Source organism: Elephantulus edwardii, unplaced genomic scaffold (genome assembly GCF_000299155.1).
Source record: "Elephantulus edwardii isolate Elephantulus edwardi_28Jun2011 unplaced genomic scaffold, EleEdw1.0 scaffold00094, whole genome shotgun sequence".
Classification (NCBI taxonomy): Eukaryota; Metazoa; Chordata; class Mammalia; order Macroscelidea; family Macroscelididae; genus Elephantulus; species Elephantulus edwardii.
In genome coordinates this window covers 12,128,108-12,152,334 of record NW_006399844.1, presented here as the reverse complement: position 1 = coordinate 12,152,334, position 24,227 = coordinate 12,128,108, and the positions used below count along the sequence as shown (strand labels likewise).

Genomic DNA, 24,227 nt, shown 5'->3' with positions numbered 1-24,227 from the left:
CCGGCAGAGCATCTGGTGGATTCGAACCGTGTGCCTATGGGATTGTAGTTGCAGCTCCTTGCCACTAGGCCACCAGAGCTCCCCAAGGGGGAGGTTTTAATACTCCATTGGTAGGTCAGTGTTCCTCACTGCAAAAACTAGTGACTTCGAGGCTTTACTTCCTGTGTGCAAACAAGAGTTAATTTATCCTTTGCTAATCTTGAGAGTAGGAGTCTGCCTGAGTGCAGAATGGAGACAGAATAGTTAAGAAAGGAATAGATGGCAGTGTTCTCAGGCAGGTCTACTGTAGTCTTTTCTGAGTTGGAGGTTTTATTGTGAGCTACCCTTTGAGGTGATTTGTTTTGGATTATAAATTCATTAGTTGTTGTCACAGTTTCCTTTCATTTTCTGTCATACCCTCTAAGTATCTATAATGCTCTCTAGGTTTCCTTAGTGGGAGTGATAGCTATGTCAATTTACACTTAATTTTTTTTTTTAAACATCTTAAATTTTTAATTCTTTCTTTACAGGTTACCTAGACCACTTTTGATTAAGAAAACTGTAAAAAGTTAGTAACTGTCACAAGCGGAGGCCAGGTGGTGGCATGGTCAATTCTCCACAGAGTCCTACTCTGCCGGGGGTCTGAATACACTGCCAGGGTCCCCTGCTCAAGCTCTCTGAGTCAATCTCTGCAGATTTTAGTCCACTGGTTGCTTTTCCCCGTATTTCAAAACTCCTCAGTGTTCTTAACAGAGGTTTTTTACAGTCCTTACAATATTCTTTGGCTAGGTTGGCCCAGAGAGGCTATTCAAGCTGGCGGTCGCTCACCAGTGCTATGAGGGACTGGATCACTTGGTCAGTCTTGGCGGCTGGTAGATCTTAGTTTTGAATGTGATCTTTGGTGGTTTGAGTGGGTACTCTGCTGGAAAGTTGATTTTGATTCTGAAGGCCCCCTTGTTGTATGGAGGATTGCCAGGAACAATAAGCCCTTGCCAGGTCAAGAAAAAAGCTTCATCAACCTGGATATTACCGAAGTTTTTCATCCCACATTTGCAGATTTCTTCAAGCTCCTTCATCAGTCTCTTGCTGGCCACCACCTTGGATCTGGTGCTGCCCCATTTAATTTTTTGAGAAGCTGAAAGAAACATTGTTACATGTGATCTAGAAAGTGTACTTATTACATAGTCCTTTGACATCTGCTTGGGAAAGAGTTCCAGTGATCACCATCACAAATGTAGTTTTGATTTTTAAATAAAAAATTTGGGAGTAGTATCAATAGAAAGAATCTCTAACAGTAGAAAGAAAGTTAGAATAATATACTTAGGAAAAATAAGTGCTCTCTGATTTTCTCATACAAGTTCTGGCATGGATTTTTGTCTATCATTGTTGTATCTTTATTGCTGACATGTACTAAGTGTTCAGTAAATGTTTGCTTTTTCTTTTGCATGAGTAACTGAATCATTACAAATAATGGATGGATTGTTTAAGATCAGAAAGAAAAATTATATTATTTTAGTAGGTATGGTAGAACCCAAGCCAATGTAAATGAGTAATGTAAAGCTCAGTTACACCGCATATAGTGTTTTATCATCTTAGAAACTACCCTATTACAGTCCCAACAGGAAATAACTATGGTGATGTCCTTGCAATAACAATTGATGCTTATCTCTTTATTATCTTTGTCAGTTTTATTTTTATCAACTTTCTTTACATTGCTCTATTTTCACTCACTATTTAGTCTTCTTTTTCCCTTTTTCCATAATGGTCCTTCCTTTGAATTTTCCTGTAATACCTTGCTCAATCTGGTGGCCTAGTGGCAAGAAATTGTGCTGCAAACCCAAAGGCGTAATGGTTCGAATCCACCAGATGCTCCCCTGGAGAAAGAGGGGCAGTCTCCTCCTGTGTCAGTCAGATCCGATTCTATGGTACACACCAAACCAAAACAAATCTAAAAAAAAAATAAATTTATTTCTCTAAGTCAGAATTTCTCAACTTTGATACTGTTGACATTTTAAGCTGAAAAATTCTTTGTTGTGACCTAGTGATAAAAAGCTGTTTTAGTAATCCAAATGTACATGGTTCAAATCCAATTTCTGCTCTGCAGGAAAAGATGGGCAGTTTCCTCCCATGTGATTTATAACCTCTGAAAACCCACTGGAGGATCAGCTCTGAGTAGAATCCGACTCAATGGTACATAATAATTCTTTGATGTGTAGGTGGGAAAAATGGTCCTTTGCATTGTAAGATGTTTAGCAGCATTCTGATTTCTACTCTTGGATGCCAGTGGGGAATCTTTCTGACCCATACCTGCCTAAAGCATAACATCCCCAAATATTGCCAACAATTCCCAAACACTGCCAAATATTTCCTGAAAAGTAAAATTGCCCCTGGGGAAAAAAAACCCCACTGCTCTATCGAACTTTTGTGACTAAAGAAGTTTCAAATCTTGGCTTAGAATTAAGCAGTATTTAGGATATGCTTTTATTAGTTAAGCATTGGTTAGACTCTTATATTTAGACATAATATATTTTGGAGGGAGTTTGGGGGAAAAAAAATCCCACTACAATGATTAACAAAGTTGGAAAATTAGATCTGAAAGGATAGATTAACCTTTTTAAAAAAAGAAAGTAAAAAAGGTTTACTTAGATTTAGCTAGAGTGCTGCCAGGTGTATGCATGCACGTGTGTGTGTGCGCACGTGCACGTGTGCGTGCACATACACATGTATAAAGTCATACTAAATAGTCTTTTTTTTTAAATGGAAGGACAATATGAGAAAATAAGCTTGTGCCATAGCTTGAGAGATTTGGTTTAGTTGAAGAAAATATCACAGGAGGAGGAAGTTCAGGAATTTTCTTTTCTGGAGGTTTTGAAAAGCGTAGATTATCTCATTCGTTTGAGATGGTTTGCTGTGGCCCAGATTACTTTTCAAAATCTCTTCTATTCCTGCCATAAAGACAAGCCCAGTCCAGTTTTACCTTTATAAGAAATGAGTTGCAGTAGTTGTCATGTGAGAAGGGAGTGCGTGTAAGCATTCATTAGGTACTCCAGCTCCTTAATCAGTATTCCTCTTTTTCGGTGCTAGAGGTAAAAGATTTGGGCCCCTATTTATTCTGGAAGTCGTGTAACATTTTTATTGGGGGGGGAAGTATAGATGTTTGTAAGTAGACTAGAAAAGCAGTGAGCCCAAGTCACACACAATATCATGGACGCTTGCCTAATTACCAAAAAGATGTGAAATGTAGGAGGCGTTGAAAACGAATTAAGAGAGATTGTAATGGGGAGCAGCTGATGGCACGTCACTGTCCTGCCTGCCTGTTGAGAAAAACCCTGACTCTGCTCTATCTCTTCATGCCTGATGTTCGATGTCACATCATTTTATGCTTAAGTGCCTACTGTGTGCAAGACACATCTTCCCCTAAAGTTCAGCTGGAAAGAGGTGCACAGTGTTGTGTGCGATCAAGTGCCTTAAAGAGCATGTTTCTCATTACTGGCTAGAAGAGTTTGAGAGTAAATAAGTCAATGCCTCTGTGGACTTCAGTTTGCTTCTCAGTAGTTTACATTGATAATTGCTTAGATCCATTTGGTCCTTATTTTCTGTAATATTGTGGGTTCCCCCTTCCGTCAATTCTACTCAGTGTCAAATGGCTTGGTTGGTTGTTTCGGGTTGTTTTTTTTTTTTACTTCTCCTTTTGGTTTACTCCTATCGTACTCAATTTTAAACATTATTAACTTGGTAAAAGTTAGGAATCGTGATTCTTTTCTGTAGAGAATGTTGTCTAGCCAGGCTGTGTTCCTCAGCACTTGAGGGGTTGGGTCTTGCCCGGTTAGTCACTGTCTGAGTCACTCCTGGATTTAGGTCCTAGTGTTGTTTGAAAGAGTGGGCTCTTGAAACTGCCATTCAAATGAGACAAAGTGTCTCAAACAGATCACTTCACAAGGCAGTCACGTAAGCCAGTGAAACAAATATGCTAACCATGATTGTATCTTTTGCCCTTTTAAAGCCTGTGGCATGGACACAGTGCTCTTGGACTCAGACATGAATGCCGAATAGCTCCAAATGCACCTAGCTTTCCTGGTGAAAGAGCAGATCTATAACACTTACTTGCCACTGAGAGGTTAGGAAGACTGTAGACTTAATTTGCGACAAATAGCATCATTTTGCTTCCAGTTATTGCCCTGGTTAAAGTTACCACTTTATTTTTTACTTGCTTGCCTAGTCATGCTCTTTGCACAGCTTCAAAGTCCTTTGAAATTCAGAGGCTGATATATTTATTTTGGACTTAGAATATTTAAAATAATGTTCTGTCTTGATTTATTCTTGAAATTAAGAAATGCTTTTGGATACAAAAGTATAAGTCTCCAGTTTTCCCGCCTTACTATACAATGCTTATTGCAAAATATTTTGAAAACTCAGCAAAAGTAAAATATTACCCATATTCTTACTACTCAGGGTTAATTATCTTTTGTTAATATTTGGTAAAGAGCTTTTCAGTCTTTTTTTATATACCACACACAGTTTTTTAAAAAACAAGTATAAGAAGAGATCACATTAAACTACTTTAAGATTATTGTTTTAATTTTGTGTATCTTAAACTTTCCCTCCCACATAATTAAAACAATTGAGTACAAGTTAAGTAATATTTAATTTTGTGGATATCCCATCTTAGTCATCTCCTATTATTGAGCATTTTAGATTGTTTCCAGTTTTTTTGCTTTTTGTACGTTATTACCTCCTTTTCTTAGCAAAAATCTTTGTAGTTATTTACAGATAACATATAAACTCTCCTAAATTTAATAACATTATAGATAAGGCTAAAACTTTATTTTAATTCTCCACCAGCTCTTTTATTCTCCAGAGATAACATCGGACATCAGTTCATATATTTTTCCAGAATTTTTTACTGCATTTACTTATGTATATATATTAATGAAAATGTTGTTTTACTTTAAATATAAATTGTAAACTATCATTATTTCATGTTTTGTCAGATTTTCTTCTTTTGAATATAGGATAGAATAAGATTATTTCTCAAAGAGAAAGAATTAAAAATACTTCCAGGTGTGTTGAGGCTAAAATCAGACAGCACTTTGGTTATAAAACTGAGAATCAGAAGCCTGATTATTACGCTCTGGGGAGGATCCTTTGTGCTTCCCTCCGTTTATGCCTGACAAGAGTCCACTTCTCTAGGTGGCTCTTATCTTCCTCTGTAGTTCCAGTTTGAAATTATGGTAACATATACCCTGTGCATTTGATTTGTTTTGTTATAGAGATGTTGAGCTGATTAAGGTGAAGTTTAAAATCTTTTCTTTAAAAAAAAAAAGTGGACATTTAGCCCAGCGCTTGTTTGAAACTTCATTCTGACCTAGGGAGTGTTAGTGGATCTGTTTCAATTCCTGTGTTAGAGAAGAGGCTTCCTCAGACATAGCTTCGAAGCAAGACTGTCCCACGTGACACTTCTGTCATGTTGTTCTATGCTGGCTCTCTACCGCCTTTCAACACGGAGACACATGGCTCTGAAACTTGCCCAGTGTGGCTGCTTTTCAAGCAGAGTAAACTCTGCTATTCTGGTAATAAGAATTGCTAGTCCCCCTCCCAACCTCCAGCCAGAAAGAGTGCTGTGCAGTGTCAGGATTTAAAATGAAACCTTTGTTAAAGCCCATGGGGAAGAGTGGATCCAACCCAGCCCCAAACATACCACTCTTCACCATTTCAAACCTACAAAGTTTTAATGGTTCTGAAACTTTTTAGAGGGGACAAGAAAAGTGTTAGATTTGGGTTTTGGGTTTTTTGTTTTTTTCCCCCAAGGGCACTTGAAATGGCATATGAGGGAGAAAATCAAATGCATGGCATGTTTTGTGCCAGTGAAATTGAAGACAGCTCAGCAGAGAAGGGAACTGGAATGTAAACTGTAATTGACCCATAGCTGTGGCATGACTTTTGGACACTGGAAGGTCAGTAACAGGAGTGCCATCCAAGGGCAAGGAATGAAGATTGCCAGGAGGCCAGAGAGCTTGCACATTTTCTTATCTGTAAAAAGTACTGCTCACCAGGGAAGGGGCCAGAGTGTCAGTGCAACTTCGAAGCACCTTTCTCTAGGACTTTCAGTTGTTTTGTCTTCTGAGAAGGATTCCCTTTCCTGTGGCTTTCCAGAAGCTATTTATTAATACAGCCTAGCATTACCTCCCTGCACTCCCCTCAATGTACCACAGGCAGTTTGTTTGTTTGTGGAGGGGTGGGGTGGATAAAAGATACTTAACTGACCACTAATTGTTCAGCATGGCCCGAAGGCTCATGTGCCTGGTTTAGCTCTCTAGCACCAAGTTTGAATTTGCTTTTTATTTCTCAGGGCTTCAGCTGTGGTTTGTTCCTGTTGCCAGAGGAGCTTCAGGCATGCACCGCTGCTTGAGATCCAGTGGCCACATTTGGCAAGCAGTGGTTTGAATGACCTCTCCTTAGGAGCCCTAGGTCACTGGCTAGATTTCTACCTCCCTACATTACAGGCTCTTCCTGTATTGGGAGTGGCACTTGGCCAGAACATTATATTTCCACTGGCCTAAAAACATACTCTGATGAGCAGAGGCTTGTATGAGAGAAGGGGATAGCAATTCAGGATCCTAAGATTGAAATAGATCCTTGGGGCCCTGCATTCAGGAATTCTTCAAAGGGAAATCTGAGATCCTTAAAACAATTGGTGTTATAGTACCTCGGAAGACAACAGTGAACGTATGTTTAAAGTAATTCTTAGGTAAAGAGTCTTTAGATCCATGTAACTCTATAGAATATAGTTTTCACACTGGAGGGTTTGGGGAATATGTAGGTTTTAGAGCTTAAAGAAATTGACTTTCTGTTTAGAAAAACGGTTTCAGAGAAAAATTTAGATACTAGCTTAAATTAAGTTAATTGTCAGGGGTTAGGAAATAGCATGCCAAAATGTACTTTAAACTAGTGATTTATTAAATAATTGAGTTGTTTCCATCTTTAGAGGCTCAGAAAACCTGGAACATTTTATTCTTTTCTGTTCAGTTAATTCAAATTACAGGAAGATTTGGGAAAATTAGCAAAGAAATGTTTTAGGTGTTCTTGTCTTTCTCTGTGTGTGTCTGTGTGTGGACCTAGTACCCTAAGGAGTGGATATCACTGATGAGGTTGTTCTACTGCAGGATGGAAACCTTCCCGATGGTGACTGAGAAGGTCCTCAAGGAGTTCCAGGTCTTACTGCAGCATAGCCCCTCTCCTATTGGAAGTACCCGCATGCTGCAGCTGATGACCATCAATATGTTTGCTGTGCACAACTCCCAGTTGAAAGGTAAGGCACATCCAACTTCTTTATGTCAACAGTGGTTATTCTAGCTTCTTTTCAAGTGCTACCACCCACCCACCCACCTAGATTCATACCACTCTGCCCACCATTACCTCTCAAATCTTTAATTTTCTGTGAAGTATGTGTGACTCTCAAGTGCTTGAGTAGGACAGAAGGAGAGATTAATGATATTGAGCTTAATTTGCAAACCCAGAGATGCTGTTGCACATCTGGCCACGCTGAAGGCAGCGCAGCAGCAAGGCCTCTTGGAGGCTGCAGACCCAGAGTCCCTCCCAGGGGAGAGGCATTGCTGAAATGTTTCATTGCGGAGACCATACGCTTGGCAGAGATTGGGAATAGCTGTTTCTGGACTAGTGTACTCTGTTTGTTCAATATGGAACAGTCTAGTTCCCTATGGGATATCCCTTGTGGGAGCCTGCCAGGGAGTTAAGAACAGAATTGATGAGCTTTGATGACTCAAATCTGAAAGCACAAAAACTACCAGGCCTAGAATTTGGCTAGTATATGGGTGCGCAGTTTGAAATGTGCTTTTCTGAACACTTTTTTTCTTGAATTTGGGTGGAAGTTGGAGGGTGGGAATGGTGATGGGAGAAGAGGGCCAGGAAGTAGGCTGATTGGCAGAACTCTTAAATGTTCTGATGGCCAAATCATATTCAAAGGCCATTACCAAGATCCCTGTCTTCCCTCCACCCCACTTAGGTAAGGATCATGTAGTTTAAGTTGATGGAAATATGTAGCATTGTTGTGACATTATTTTGTGTATATGTTTGCAAGGGAAATTTGCTCTGCATTGCCAACAAATCATTCAGAGCCTTGACAGAAAGTGTTTGGAACCTTATTATCTGAAATTCCATAAAGTGGGAATTGCCTCGTGGAGACTCTGTTGTAAAACAGATCTGGCGTTTCTGGGCAATGTCACTGGTTCTCTTGTTGCACCGTTTCTTCATTCTTTCTCGGCCCTGAAATGGATTTGTTTCTCTTCCCATTTGTGTTTGGGGATTTTGCTTTAGCTTGCTGGTGGCTGGGGCCGTTTCTTTACTCATGGATGGATATGCCACACTTTCCCTTGAGACTTGGCTCCTCTGGGGACTCTGAAGTGTCCTCTGCCAGCCAGTCTGTGTTTTCAATCACATCTGAATTTAGAGGAGACTTTCTCCTCTCATGTTGCCTGCTACAGCATTTAGAATTCCCAGCAGAAGGCAAGAAGCAGAGGCTTAGGTGCCATTTTGAACTTGGCTAATTTTTCCTAAGATGGCAATTTGTTTAAGTGACTCTGAGGAAGAGTGACATCCTGAAGGGCAGTGGTGGTTTCCAGGAAGAAGAAAATAAAGTCTGCAAAATGCTGTCCTGGTGAGGCTGTGAAATCCAAAGGGAGGAGATTGATTCCTTCATAGTTACTCTGCCACAAAGTGGGAAGTGCACCAGACTCAAGAAATGGAGGCCTCTGGAGGTACCCTCCTGTTCATTTTACTACCTGCCACTAAAAAATAACCCACAGAATTCAGTGAGGCGCCTGTCTCAGAGCTGTAGCCTCTGCCAAGGCATTGTTCCAACATCAGGTGACCTGTGGCCTCTGTAGGTGTGAATGTAAAGGACCTGCAGCTTTTGCCTGGGAAGCATCTGTTGTCAGCAGCTTCTGCTCCATGAAATGGAATGCCATGGCCCTTTTACAAACCACCATTGAGGCCTTGTCTTGTAGCTGTTAGTAAAGGTTTAAAACTAAGACCAAAAGAGAGGTGAGATGGTGAGAACAGAGGAAGAAGGAAAAAGGAGTTTCTCCCCTTTGAGGTCAACATACTTTTTCTAGAACTCTTTCCCATGGTTGGTCATCATGAGGACCCTCTAACCAGGAGTGTCCAAGAGCTGATACTTGATATCCTACTGTTCATTTCAGGCCTTGTCCTAACTCTTGCCTCCTGGAGCCAGCTGTGTCTAAAAGGAGTTATGATCGAGGTGGTCAGAAGCTGTAAGGGTGTTTCAGGGAAAAACAACGCAGGCCACAGGATATAACACTTAACTAGGACAGAGAGCTCTGTGGACGTGCTGCCAAGTACCCGGTGTGCAGCTGAGGCAGCCGTTCCAGACCCCACTGTGTGGGCTGCCATTGGGAGAGGGGTGAGCAGAGCACTCAGCAGGCTGGTTGGTGGGAAGATGCACTTTTCCATTTCCCAGCACATGAGTCATCTCTGGGCCCCTGTGCTGTGCTTGCATGGACAGTGGCGAGTAGGGGGTGTTGTGGCTGAGCACAGCATCTGTGCCGGGGGTGGAGAGGGAGGGAGGGGGTTGGGGAGAGGGTAAAGATTTAAATCCTTCACTAATCAGCAGCAGTTTGAATCACATTTTTATGAGTAAGGAAGTGATAAATCAGCCCTCAGTGTTCAGCCCCCAAGTCCAGTCCTCCGGTGCCCTCCTAAAGGTTTCCCTCCAGGCCAGTCTGTGTGCTGTCAGAGTCACCGCCCAGCCACTGGTCCCTGGCTGTCCAAAACCAGGAAGCAAGTTCCTGATGCTGCCTGGCCCTCCCAGGTGCTTGGGGTCTACAGTGATTTGGCAGCTTCTTCCAGCTAGAGAACATCTGGGCCATCATTTTCTTTCCAGTCTTTCTTGGATGTCTCCTCCTGGGTGGGTGTTTGCATTTGTCAGTTCCTGGACTCCGTGGAGAAGGAGGGTTCCAGCCTGGAGCCGAGGTGATCTTAGGGCCTTCAAGGCAGTCTGGATCCTCTCAGTGAGTGCCTGTGCCTTCTCTGCAGATGGGCTACCAGAGGAGTGTGAGTTGGAGAAAAATAGAGAACTTTACTAAAAAAAAAAAATTTAAAAAAAAATCTATATCTATGTATCTATGTATCTATATCTATCTATATATCTATATCTGTATCTGTATCTATATCTATATTATCTATATCTATATCTATATCTATATCTATATCTATATCTATATCTATATCATCTATATCATCTCCATTGCTGATACCCCTGTGCTACCATGAATAATTCAGGGTGAATGTGTATGTGTGTTTCTATCCTTGTCCAATAATTTTCTTTGAAATATATCAGGAGAAAAAAGGAAAAAAAGTACCAGGCAAGTCCAGGATTAGGCATCATGTTGTTACAGTTTATAGTGTGTCTGCTTTTAAAATGTTCTTTCCTTCTCGTCAGAAGAGATGTAGAGCTGTTTAAAAGCTTTGATCACCTTGGAAAGCAAAAAAATAAAAACAGCTCATTTCCCTGAGTGAGATCCAACTCATACCTGACCCTCCAAGTGGGTGTTCAGAGGTTGTAAATGGCATGGAAGGAGATTGCCCATCTCTTTCCTGTGATGGCAACTAGTGGATTTAGATTGTATGCCTTTGGGTTGACAGTACACCACCTTACCCACTGGGTCATGAGAGCTCCCTTCCAAAGACAAAAGTGAAGGAAAAAAAAACTTAGCTAGTAGTGAGGGGAAAACACCTTTCCCTTTTTCCTGAGATACTGTTTTCCTGGAGCCAACCCTGCTCACCCAGGCCGAGGTGGATAGGTCAGATTTGTCATCTTTCCCACCTAGTTAGTAAGTAGAATTATGCCACCTCATTTAGCCATCTAAACTTTCAGGTCTCGGCCTTTTTGTGCTCTTGTCATGGATCATATGTCAGTGTGGAGAATGTTCTACCCTAACGTGATTGGGACGATAAAGGTGAAAAACCAAACAAGGGATGTTTGGGGACCCCAACTAGTGCCTGGTATATTTTAGACACTCAGCAAGTATTTGTTGAGTGCATGAATGAGAAAGGCCACAATTTGACCAAGCCAGCTCTCACTGTGCAGCATGATCCTTATGTGGCCAGTATCCAGAACTGTCCTTTGGCGGGTGTCGGGTGGTGGTGAGATAGGTGGTTCCCAGAGTGATGTCACAATTGGTAATCTCTCTCAGGCATTTCTCAAGCCTAGAGGGAGAAATGGGGCCTTTTCCACATGGCTCTGCATTTAAGGCTTCAGTAGCCATCTGATTGGCTGACGTGATGCTGGAGGGTGAACTGTTGATCTAAACCACAAGCACTCCAAGAATTTTAATTTTTTAAAAATTCTGTAATTTAAGGAAATAAAACTCTCATTTCTTGAAGAGAAATAATTGAAGCAACATTTGTGGTAGGGCATCACTGAAAGCCCATTGCATCCCTCATCTGTGCCCAATTTAGTCCGATCTGGCCCTCCCCCCCTCCTTTTTCCTCTTCCCTTCTTGCTCACTCACTTGCGCTCTTTTTTTTTTTTTCAAATATGTTTTATAATTCCTGGAATCAAAACCATCTCAGGCACACACTGTTTTATTTTACTGTATTATTGGATTATACTTCCTATAAATCATTGGATGTTATTCATTGGCCACCACTGGAATAACTTCCCTTTCTGTGCCCTGGCCCCCTCCTCTTTTTCCTCTTCAAGGTCGTAGCTATAGTGGGCCTCCATTGCAGAAGAGAATGGATGGCAGCAAGAGGGCACCCAAGAGACACTTCTTGCCAGTGTTCCTTGCCCTTTGAGAACACTGATGGGCTGGGACTGAGATGGAACTGGGACTAGACTGGCATTCCTTTCTTTTTCTTTTATGCTTGTTTTTATGGCCCATTAGTAATCCAGAATTGCAGGATATAGAGGGAGTGTCTCCTGTGTCTCTCTAGAGGGAAAGAGAACCACAGCTGTCTGTGTGGAATGGATAGGCTTAACCTAGAGGTATGGGATGCTGGAGCGAGTACCCACACTTCTACACCAGTGTTGGGAGTTGATTCTAGTTGAGCAGTTCGACTTATACCTAATATTTCTTTGTCTCCTACTACCCTACTTTACTGGATGACATAGGATAACAACACTCTGTGACAATCCACTTTTGTCTGAGCCTCTTACTCAAGAAGAATGGATGAAGAGCTCAGTGCCTTGCATGTTAGAAGAATTTAGGTGAATAAATGATCCCTCTCAATCCTCCTCCTTTTTTTTCTGTGGTAGTATAAACCCTTGGGCTTTTCTGCCTGTAGGATCTATAGATCCTCCAGGCATTCTGTGCTGACTTTGATTTCAGAGGGACTCAGTTTATAGTAAATGTTTAGTAAGAGAGCAACAACCTGACCAATAGAACTTGTGAAATATAGATTCAAAGGTCAGAATAGTCTAGACTCTGGAAAGCAGGCCAGAGGATTATACACCCTTTATCCTTGCAGGGAAGATGTAATTCTCAGCAGGTTGTGGAAAAGTTAAAAAAATTTTGATGTCAGAGGACTTATCCTCTCTTTGACCCTCAGTTCTTAGGGCTCTCATTTTCAGAATGAATCTGCTGTCTTAGGCTGAAGAAAGAGAAGTAACTATGAAGATATCAAGAAATAAGAAAATGCATTTATCCTAATACAATTAAGTGCTTTATATCAGTTAAAGAAGTGGTGTCTGTTTTTCTCCATGGTAGCAAGGCTGCTGCTTTGCTATAGAATGCAGAGTACAGCAATCCTATCATTGCCTGTAAGTTCTATGGGCCAGAGCCTAGTCTCCATTGCTGTCTGTCAACTACTCATTTTTTTTTGTTTTTGTTCGGGACAGACTTACTCTTGAAGGAGAGGTGATTTTGGGGTGATGGTGGTAAGGTTGTTGAGAGTAGGACTCTAGTCTTAAAAAAATACTGTTTTTACCATTATTGTAGAACGAGTATGAGGATCCAAGGAGGGGGAAGGTTGGGAGCAGAGGGGTGAGGATGGACAGGAAGGTGGGGTGCTTAATCATAGGGTTGCACAATTTGATGGGTGGAGGGAGAGGTAGGTAAAGCAAATGGGCAAGTTCTGGGGTAAAAAACAATGTATACAAACTTTGTAAATAAATCAGTATAATAATAATGATGATAATAATAATAGCAGTAATAATAATTTTTTTAAAAAAGCTCATAAAGCTTTTCCTGAGGAGTTGTTGTAGTTGTTGAATACTCTTGAATCAGAACTGACCCATAGGTGACTCTCCAGTGGGTTTTTAGGGGCAGTATATCACATGAGAAGAGATTGTCCATCCTTCTCCTTTGAAGCAGCTGGTGGATTAGAACCTCATACCCTTGGGTTGACAGGGCAGTTCCTTACCACCAAGCCCCAAGAGCTCCCTTCCTGAGGAGTAGAATTCTAATTAACTAATTTGCCAGGGGTTTGGACCAGGTAGGCAGATTAGGGGAAATAAATAAGTTATGCTTTGGACTGCAGGCACTTAGAAATTGATCTGAAAGAGTTGCAGTTTTTAGAGGTTGTGGCCAATCATGATGAAAACAGCAATGATGCTGTGTTAATACTGTGATTCCTTTGCTAACCCTGTAGTGGGTATTCAGAGGCAATAAATTACGTGGGAGGAGATCGACCATTCTTTTCCTGTAGAGCAGCTGGTGGATTTGAACTGTATACCTTTGAGATTATGGCACAGCTTCTTACACTAGACCCCCTGAGATCCATGGAATGTTGTTGGATGTCGTCGAGTTGAAACCAATCTATAGCTGACCCTGCAGCCCTTCTTATCACTAGGCCAGCAGAGCTCCCTGGTATTGGAGGCTTAAATCAGAAGATAGAAAGTATTGTGTAGAATTAATTGAAATAGCTGGAAAATCCTCATCACTACCCTGAATTTTCTGGAGTTTGTCCAGCCTTGTTAAACAGCCCCTCTGCACCCCCTCCTTGTTAGTAATAGTAAGGATATAGGGAACAAAACATTTGCCCTTTCAATAGCCTTCACATGTATAGTTCAGTGTTACCAGTTATGTTCATCATAATCACCTTTTAATTATTTAGGCATATGTTTGTTGAGGTTCCTCTGGCCTTATTCCCTCCCCACCCCATCATCATTTCTAGGTTCTTTGTTTTTAAGAAAAGACTTATTTTCACATGCCATTCATACATGAGGTTGTGTTTACTTTTTTTTTTAAATTTTTATTATTTTGTGTGTGTGTGTACCATCAAATCAGATTTGACTGGTACAGGACAGGAGGAGATTGTTCCTCCTTCTCCAGCAAAGCATCTGGTGGATTTGAACCGCACACTTCTGGGATTGCAGTGTAGCTTCTTGCCACTAGGCCACCAGAGGTCGCCGAGGTTGTGATTACTTTTTTAACCTGAAGAGACTGTGGAGCTTACACAGACAAACATAGAAAGAGGTTGACTAAATATGTAACTTACTACCCAGGCTAACTATTGTCAGAAGCTCCTTGTATGCGTCATCTTTCAGCTCCTTTTTGCCCCATTACAGGTAACAGACATTCTAACCTGTGGAGTTCATTCCCTTGCTGTTCATCACACTGTTACTATTTAAATAAGCATTCCTAGACAAAACATAGTTGGATTTTGCTTGTTATTAAATTATATTTGTTGTTACTCATTCTATTCTTTTAAATTTTATTTTTTTTATTAATTGTTGTACATTTTCTTTCCCGTTCCCACCCTTTCCCTTTCTCCAATCTCCCCCACAATAAACCCCTTGTTCTAGAGTATTCTCATACTTGTTGTTGTTGTTATGTGCTGTCTAGTGACCTGCGACTCATAGCGACCCTATATACAACAGCCTTAAATCCTGCTCTCTCCTGTGCCAATCTCATTGTCTCTGACACACCTATCCCCATTACCCCAGTCACTGAATCAATCCATCTCATCGCGGGTCTTCCTCTCCTGCACTGCCCCTCCACCCTCCCAAGCATGATGTCCCTCTCCAAGGACTGATCCCGCCTTGCAACATCAGCATGTCCAGAGTATGTCAGACGAAGCTTGAGAATCCTTGCCTCTAAGGAGCAGCCTGGTTTCACCCTCTCTAGGACAAAACTGTTCTCTTAGCAGTCCATGGTTTATTCAGTACTCTTTTCCAACAAAATGATCTATATATGTTCCCATTCCAAAGAAAGGTGATCCAACAGAGTGTGGAAATTATCGAACAATATCATTAATATCACATGCAAGCAAGATTCTGCTGAAGATTATCCAAAACCGACTGGAACAGCACATCAACAGAGAACTACCAGAAGTGCAGGCTGGGTTTGGAAGGGGTCGTGGTACTAGGGATATTGTAGCTAATGTTAGATGGATCTTGGCTGAAAGCAGGGAATACCAGAGGAATGTCTATCTGTGTTTCATTGATTATGCAAAAGTGTTTGTGTGGATCACAACAAACTGTGGCTAACTCTTGAGAAGAATGGAAATCCCAGAACACTTGTTAAAGTGAAACCTATACTTGGACGAGGAGGCAGTCGTCAGAACCAAGCAAGAAAACATGGTTCAAAATTGGGAAGGGTGTACACAAGGGATATGTCCTGTCTCAATACCTTTTCAGCCTATATGCAGAACAGATTATCCGGGAGACTGGGCTCTATGAGAAGAAAAGTGGCATCAGGATTGAAGGAAGACTCATGAACAATCTGCGTTATACAGATGACACAACCCTGCTTGCTGAAACTGAGGAGGACCTGAAGCGCTTGCTGTGGAAGGTCAAGGACTGCAGCCTTCAGTGTGGATTGAGACTTAATATCAAGGAAACAAAGATTCTCACCACTGGGCTGATTGACAGCATCGTGATGGAAGGTGAAGAGACTGAGATTGTTCACAGCTTTAATTTGCTTGGCTCCACAGTCAATACTGCACCAGCAGCCAGGAAATTAAAAAATGTATTGTGATAGGAAAGTCTGCAGTTAGAGACCTCTCTAAAGTACTGAAGAGCAATGATGTCAGTCTGCAGACTTAAGTGCACCTGATAACAGGCCATAGTTTTTGCAATCACTTGCTGTACATTACTTGCAATTACTCATACATAATAATGTAATAATATAATGCATAATATTCCTTTTGGACAGTTCTTCCCCTAATCCATTCTTTTTTTTTTTTTTTACAAATAAACATGCATTTAATTCATACTATTTTACACTTTTACAATATTTTCATATTTAATAGAAACTATATACAGTAGATTTTTATCCTATCTTACATAAAATTGCCCCTACAGAAATTTATATAAGTTAGAAGCAAAAACTTAACATGGTCCAATATTATCGACTATTTTCTGATAGAAGTCGGCATTGAGAGAAAGGGTTTCAAGAGGAATTACCTAATTAGGTGACTGGTGAGAAACAGGTTGCTGGATGTGGATAGAACAAGGATCCATCAATACCCCGTTTCCTCCTTAGTCACCTTTATAGATTCCTATCCATGACTCAGGAATCCCATTACAAAGATGTCTCTCTCCCCCTTAGGTCCAGTCGCAAATATTTCATCCCAGCAGCGTCAAGACAGATCATCTCTTTTCCATGCGCAGAATAGGAATGAGATTAGTTTGACTACAGTTCCCAATAACTCAGAAGTAAAACAAAGCAATTTGGGCTGCCCTTGTTTAGTAGTGAAAGATGGTCAGAAATACTTGTTTGGAAAGTGGGGAATTTAAATCCTCCAAAGTCAAATGGTTTTCCAGAAAGCCATCAACTGACAGACGTAGGTTCTGCTTTCCCATTTGCTGTAGCCACTCCACTTTGAGGCACCATTGCAGGCGCTTTTTCAGAGTTTCGGGATCCCTGGGATCTGCATCCATCTACATCCATCTGCATTTGGCCCAATATATCCACTGGGCCTTCAGCAATTTCTTTAACTGAATGATCTTCAAGGCTTAGCGAAGGATCAAAAAGTAAGGGTGAAGGAGGACACTGCATTTCATCACCTACAACATCCAAGTCATCACTGAACTCCAGAGGTAAACTCTCAGTGGGCTGAAGCTCGGCAGCACTCAAGTACAGATCCATGGGGCAGGCTTCCAGATCGTCTGGCACAGACAGTACCTGCTCGGGCTTATATATCTGAGGAGGCAACTGGAAATGCAGGGGGCAGCAGGGATCCTCAGAGAGGCTTACAGGAACTGGTTTGTTGCAGGGTACCTCTTCTGACCCCTGGCAGCATTTGAAGAGAACCTGATTTGTATCCTGACAAATGTAACTAGAGTCTGGGTCCTTCACTTTCAGTCCAGTGCTGTCTCCATTAGCTAAAGAGTTACCGGGTCACCGATGGCAATCGCATGTTTCTGAGTAAGGCAATGTCTGGTCATTGGAAGAGACTGATTAGAACAACGAACGTCATTCACAAATGCCAAGCCTCTCTGACTGGAATGAGTCGTATGGGCCTGGTGAGCAGCACCATCTGTGGCCAGCATTCTGCGTTCCTTCAGCTGTCTGTGTAGTAAGGCTTCCACTCCATAGCGCTGATGGTATCGACGGAGACATTTTAGTTGTTTTAAATTCTCACGTTCTTTAGCCAAGAGTCCCTCTGGGCCAGTAAGGAGGCTACTACCTAGAGCTTCATGTTCTACTTTCCGATTATGTAAATAACGGCGCTTCTTTTCTTTGAGGAGATGCTGAAGTCGTTTAAACTGATCAATGTAAAGGGACTGTAAACGAATTAACTTCTCACGCATTATTAGTGCCGCTTCTTCTGCTGTGTAGACACCAGCATGCTTCAGAGGATCTTCCTGATCACTGTCTATGCTATCAGCTTCACTGTCAGGGTCACCTCTCCATGTTTGATCCACAGTAATGGGTTCTTGCTCCCCATCACTCCAGCTGTCTTCATCTAGAATTCGGCTGGCTTCACTGCGGCTACTTTCTGGAGTCTGAGAACCCAACTCTGTTTTGGCATATGAACTCAGTTGGCACAAGGGTGTTTCACCCATAGGCCCTGGGTTGGTCTTCTTCATTTGGGCATGAAGTGCCATGGCATTCCTCCGAGCATGTTCAGCACAGAAGGACACCCCATCTTTCTTCTCAGGCTTTGGGGCTGCACTAGGACATCTTTTTCCATTCTTGGTCGATACGTAACTACACTGCTTGAAAGGCGCATTCTTGTCTTCAAGGATATGCTTAATGCAAAATTCCTGTCCCTCCAGACGAGGCTGAGAGCATGGGCGATGAGTGAATGAAAAAGACAGGGGCTCCTGAGACCGAGGCACTGGAGTGATCCTCCCCCGATTGGTTGGCAAAACGTGAATCCGAATCCTGTTCATACCAAAACCTCTGCCACCGCGATGCGCCGCATGCACCGCGCCTCTCAGTTCTTCCCCTAATCCATTCTAACACAGTGTTTAGTAACCATCTACTCTTCCCATTCCCTCCCCAACACTCCCCCCTCATGTCTGACTTAGTTTATAACAGTCGTGTTATGCAGTATTTGTCCTTTTGTAACTGAGATAGTTTCACTCAGCATAATGTCCTTCAGGTTCCCCCATGTTGTGTAATGCTTTATGAATTGATTATTTTTCTTTGCTGTATAATATTCCACTGTGTGAATAATTTATAGTTTTTCTATCCATTCTTTTGTTGATGGGCACTTGAATTGCTTCCCTCTCTTTGCTATTGTAAATATTGCAGCAATAAACATAGATATACACATACATCTGTTTTGAGTTGTGGCTCTGTTTTCTTTAGGGTCTTTTCCTAGTAGTGAAATTGCTAGATCAAATGATATTTCTATTACCAACCTCTTGAGGAAGCACCAAACTGTCTTCCATAATGGTTGTACCATACTCGTTCTATTTATAGTGTTATGTCTCTGGTTTATTTTGTTCTTCTTCTGGTTTGTTAGATCCTTGTTTGAGGTGTGTAATATTAATTTATTCATTTTTGTTGTCTTAATACTGCATTTTATTAATTTACTTCAGTTTATCCAGTTTTCTGCTGATGTTCATTTGTGGTGTTTTCTTTTTTAGGCTATTAGAAGCCTTTCAATTTGCAGTTACTGTAATTGTTGGTTTCTTTTTATTTATTTTTTAAAAAGCTTTCTATTTAAGTTTTTAATAAGATTTACCATTTTAAGCATCCATTTCAGTGAGTTTGACAGATTTAAAACTTATAAATAAATTTATATTTTATTTCTATGTAAAAATAAATTTATAGCCATACTCACAACCTGAAACTTTCCATCACCCTATAAAATTCTCTTTATGTTCCTTCCTAGTTAGAGCGTCTTTCCTATCCTTGACTCCAGGCAACCTACACTGTCCTTGTCTTTTTGAAAGTTTCCTATAAATAGATTCCTACACTATAAAATCTTTTGTGTTTGCATTTTTTTACTAAGCATAATGTTGCTGACATTTATCATGTTACATGTATCAGTATTTTATTCTTTTGTATTACAGAATAGAATTTTGTCGTTTATCTATCCAGTTTGTTTATCCAGTTACATGTTAATGGACATTTGTATTGTTTCTAGTTTTTGGTTACTATTAATAAAGCTATCATGAACATGTGTACACATCTTTTTGTGGGCAAATGTTTTAATTTCTCTGGGTGAATACCTGAGAGTAGATTTGTTAGGTCACGTAATAAATAAATAGTCACATATATATCTTACTTTATAGGAAACTACAATAATTTTCCAAAGTGGTTGTACCATTTTACTTGCCTGCAGCAGTGTAAGAAAGTCCCAAGTTCTTGACATCATTGCCTATGATTAATATTGTCTGTCTTTTCTATTTCAGCTATTCTAGTGGATATATCATGCTATTTCATTTTGGTTTTAATTTGTGTTTCTTTAATATTTATAAAGGCAGCTCTGCTGGCCTAGATGCAAGAAGCTGCACTACAATCCCAAAAGTATGCACTTCAAGGCCACCAGCTGCTCCGTGTGAAAAGGATGGGCAGTCTTCTCTCATGTGTTTAACTGCTTCAGAAAACCCGCTGGAAGTTCAGCTATGGATCAGTTCTGGCTCGACGGTGCACAACAACAATAGTATTTATACAGGGAGCTCTGGTGACCTAGTGAGTAAAGAGATGCACTGCTAATCCAAGTATGATGCCTCTTAGTTCAAACCTACTAGCAGCTCTGGGGGAGAAAGAAGAATAATCTTTCTGTGTGATTTACAGTCTCTGAAAAGCTATTAGAAGACTACCATGAGTTCTGAGTTTAGTAAAAAGGATATGGAATGATTTTTTTATATGCTTATTAGCCATTGATATATTTTCTATGGTAAATGCCTGTTCAAATAGGTGATCATTTGATTATAAAATTGTCTTTATAAAAGACACTAGCAAAGGCATTGGCAAAAACTAAGGCCCCAAGAATTGATAGAATGCCACTTGAGGTGTTTCAGCAAACAGGTGCAGTCCTAGACTTGCTTACTAGTTGATGCTTAGAAATTTGGAAGACAGCTACCTGGTCAGCTGATTGGAAACAATCCGTATTTGTTCACATTGTAAAAAAAAGATGATCCAACATAATGTGGAAATTATTGGAAATATCATTAATATGTCATGCAAATAAAATTTTGCTGAAGATTGTTTTAAAATGTCTTCAATAGTACATTAACAGGAACTGCCTGAAGTTTAAGCTGGATTCAGAAGAGGCTGTGGAATGAGGTATATATCATTGCTTATAGCAGATGAATCTTGCCTGAAAGAATACCAGAAAGATGCTTACTTGGTTTTTATTGGCTATGCAAAGGCATTTGACTTTATAGGATCATAACAAATTATGGCTAGCATTGAGAAGAATGGGGATTCCAGAACACTAAATTGTGCTCGTGCAAAACCTGTACATAGTCTAAAAACCAGTTGTGTGAACAGAGTAAGGGAACACTGCATGGTTAAAATCAGCAAAGGTGTGCCTCAGGGGTGTATACTTTTGCCATGCTTACTCAGTTTGTATGCTGAGCAAATAATTCAAGAAGCTGGACTCTTTGAAGAAGAATGTGGCATCAGGATTGAAGGAAGACTAATCAACAACCTGTGTTATGCATATGGAACAGTGTTGCTTACAGACAGAAGAGGATTTGAAACACTGTAGCCTTCAATGTGGATAATATCTCAATATCAAGAAAACGAAAATCTTCACTGCAGAACCTAGTAGGCAACATCTGTGCATGATTGGTGGAAAAATAATTGCGTTGTCAACAAATGAAGTTTTCATTTTACTTGGATCCATAATCAACACCCATGGCAGCAGCAATCAAATCAAAAGGTGTGTTGCCTTATGGAAATGTACTGCCATTGACCTCTCCAAAGTCCTAAAGGGCAGTGATATCTCTTTAAAAACTAAGATGACAGAACCAACAAACAAACAAAATTAAGGCGCACCATGTGCAAGTCAGGGTATTTTCGGTTGCTTCATATGGATCTGAAAAGGAATAAGGAAGGGCAAAGAAGAACTAAAGCTTTTGAATTAATGTGTTGGAGAAGAATATTGAAAATCTTATGAATTGCCCAAAGAACAAACCAATCTCTCTTGGAGGATGTGCACCTAGGGTGCTCTGTAAAAGCAAAGCTGATTAAACTTCATCTTACATACTATGGGCTTTTTGTCAAGAGGAAAAAGACATCAAACTGGGAAAGGTAGAGGGTCAGAGAAAGAGGAAAAGACCCTCATCAAGATAGATTGACATGGTAACTGTAACAGTGTGCTTGAACATATCACCTGTGGTAAGAATGGCACAGAATGGGATATAATTCAGATCCTGTTGTTCCTAGGGTCTCCTTTATAACACGCAACAACAACAATATCAATAGGTGTTTTGTAAATATTTCCTCCTAGTGCTTGCACATTCTCATTCAGCTTGTCCTGTTTTTGTTTTTTGTTCTTTCTTAGCTTCTTTTGAATTGATCTCTTCCCACCCACCCCCATTCCATTTCCTTCCTCACTCCAACCTGGTGATTTTTTTTTCCTTAATAGTTTCCTTAGAAAGTATGCATACTAGGCAAGCTCTGGTGACCTAGGCACAAGAAGCTGCATTGCAGTCCCAGAGGTGCGCAGTTCGAATCCACCAGAGAAGGAGGGGCAGTCAATCTCCTCCTGTACCAATCAAATCTGATTTGATGGTAAATAATAATAATAATAATTTAAAAAAGAACTTATGCATACTCAGTCTTGAAGCCCTGCTGGAGCACTGCTTAAACATTTAGATGCTTATGAAAAAATTGATAGGTAGAACCTGTGGGCTGCTGTGTAGGAGAAAGACATGGCATTCTGCTTTTCTAAAAGACTACAGCCTTAGAAGCTATGGGGCAGTACTGCTGTGTCCATCACGGTCATTGTGAGGTGAAATTGACTCAAGGGCAGAAAGTTTATTCTTTCCTTGCCAAAAGTAAGAAATTCATAGGGATTTTTGCTCTGTTCACCCAGATAGGAACCACAGATTGCTTAAATGTTATTCACTTTTTTCTCAATTTATATGCCCTTGTTGGCCTGTTTAAATTTTTTCTTTCAGGAAAAAAAATTTTTTTTCTTTCAAACTCTGCAAAACAAGTGATTTTGTGTTTGTTCATTTGTCTTTTTTTAATTTTATTTTTTGTTGGGTTTTTTTTTTTTGTGAGAAAAATGTGTATTTAGAATTAGCCCACTGTACTCAGTTTACATCTAAAGCATCATAGTCAGGAGCAAGTCAAACATAGGCCTTCTTCTCTCCATCAGGCCTAATCAAAGTGTTGACCTTAGCCACATCATTGTCATAGAGCTTCTTTACAGCTTGTTTAATTTGGTACTTGTTGGCCTTGACATCCACAATGAACACAAGTGTGTTGTTATCTTCTATCTTCTTCATAGCTGACTCAGTGGTCAGGGGAAATTTGATGATGGCATAGAGGTCAAGTTTGTTTCTCCTGGGAGTGCTCTTCCGGGGGTATTTGGGCTGCCTTCGGAGTCTCAGCATCTTAAGCGCCTGGAAGGTGGTGACATGCGGATCTTCTTTTTTTTTGGCTGTGGATGCCTTTCAGGACTGCCTTCTTGGCCTTTAATGCCTTTGCCTTGGCTTCAGTTTTGGGGCTTCCTTCGTCGCTTTCGGCGCCGTCTTCATAGAAAAAAAAAGGTATTTTATTATTTTTTTGTGTGTTCCGTCAAATTGGATCTGACTGGTAGAGGAGGAGATTGTCCCTCCTCCTCCAGCAGAGCATCAGGTGGATTCGAACAGCATGCCTCAGGGATTGCAGTATAGCTTCTTGCCCCTAAGCCACCAGAACTCCCTTGTTCATTTGTCTTTTTAATGTTTTGACAATAAATGTTTATTTAGACTTACTCATATACTTAGTATTTTTGCATTTCAGACCCTCAGCTTTTGATCATTTTCTGCCTGAAATATGTGCCCCCCCCAAAAAGTATCAATTGTGGTTTTTTTTATGACATTAATGAGAGTTTACAGAAAGGTTGGGTTTTTCATTCATTCATTTATTCATTCATGCACATTTTTATTCCTTCCCTCTCCCTCAGTTGACTTTGTAGTACTGGTCTTGTACTAGATTGTTAAAAGTCATACATAGAATGCTTAATCAAACATTCCTTTCTTTCACTTTTTCCAGTGCAGTGTTCATTGTCTATCCACTCTTTTTCTATACTTCCTCTTTATATTTTCAATACTGTTTTATAACATCAGTTTTATTTGACCTTTCATGACTTAGATATTTCACTCAGCATAATGTCTTCCAGACACATCCATATTGTATAGTGTTTTACAAGTTTATTGTTTTTCTGTGCTGCATAGTATTCTATTATGTGACTGTACCACAGTTTTTCTAGCCATTTGTTCATTGACAGACACTAGGGCTGCTTTCATCTCTTTGCTATTATGAATAATAGAACAATAAATAGGGGTATGCACTAAATTCTGCCAAGAAATCTGGAGAATAGCCAGCTGGCCCACTGACTGGAAAAAAATCGATATTTGTTCCAATTCCAAAGAAAGGTGACCCAACAGAGTGCAGAAATTATCAAACAATATCATTTCTATCACATGCAAGCAAGATTCTGCTGAAAATGATTAAAAAAACGTCTGGAACAATATGTCAACAGAGAGCTGCCAGATGTGCAGGCTGGATTTAGAAGAGGTCGTGGTACTAGGGATATTACAGCTAATGTTAGGTGGATCTTGGCAGAAAGCAAAGAATACCAGAAGAATGTCTATCTGTGCTTTATTGACTATAAAAAGGCTTTTGACTGTGTGGATCACA

The 24,227-nt window shown here is 40.5% G+C and overlaps 2 protein-coding genes across 2 annotated transcripts in view; one reads left to right on the top strand and one right to left on the bottom strand.

Moving 5' to 3' along the window:
• LOC102856749 (telomerase-binding protein EST1A-like) overlaps positions 1–24,227 on the top strand; it is a 340,445-nt gene that overhangs the window by 85,252 nt on the left and 230,966 nt on the right. Inside the window, exon 10 of the mRNA XM_006891030.1 lies at positions 7,143–7,288. Within this exon, the coding sequence (XP_006891092.1) occupies positions 7,143–7,288 (146 nt within the window). The remainder of the gene's footprint in view (positions 1–7,142; positions 7,289–24,227) is intronic.
• Positions 16,734–18,301, bottom strand: LOC102856337 (KAT8 regulatory NSL complex subunit 2-like). Its single transcript, XM_006891029.1, has 2 exons — positions 17,329–18,301; positions 16,734–17,239 (listed from the first exon to the last, which is right to left on the bottom strand). The coding sequence occupies exons 1-2, from the start codon at positions 18,299–18,301 to the stop codon at positions 16,734–16,736; spliced, it is 1,479 nt and encodes a 492-aa protein (XP_006891091.1).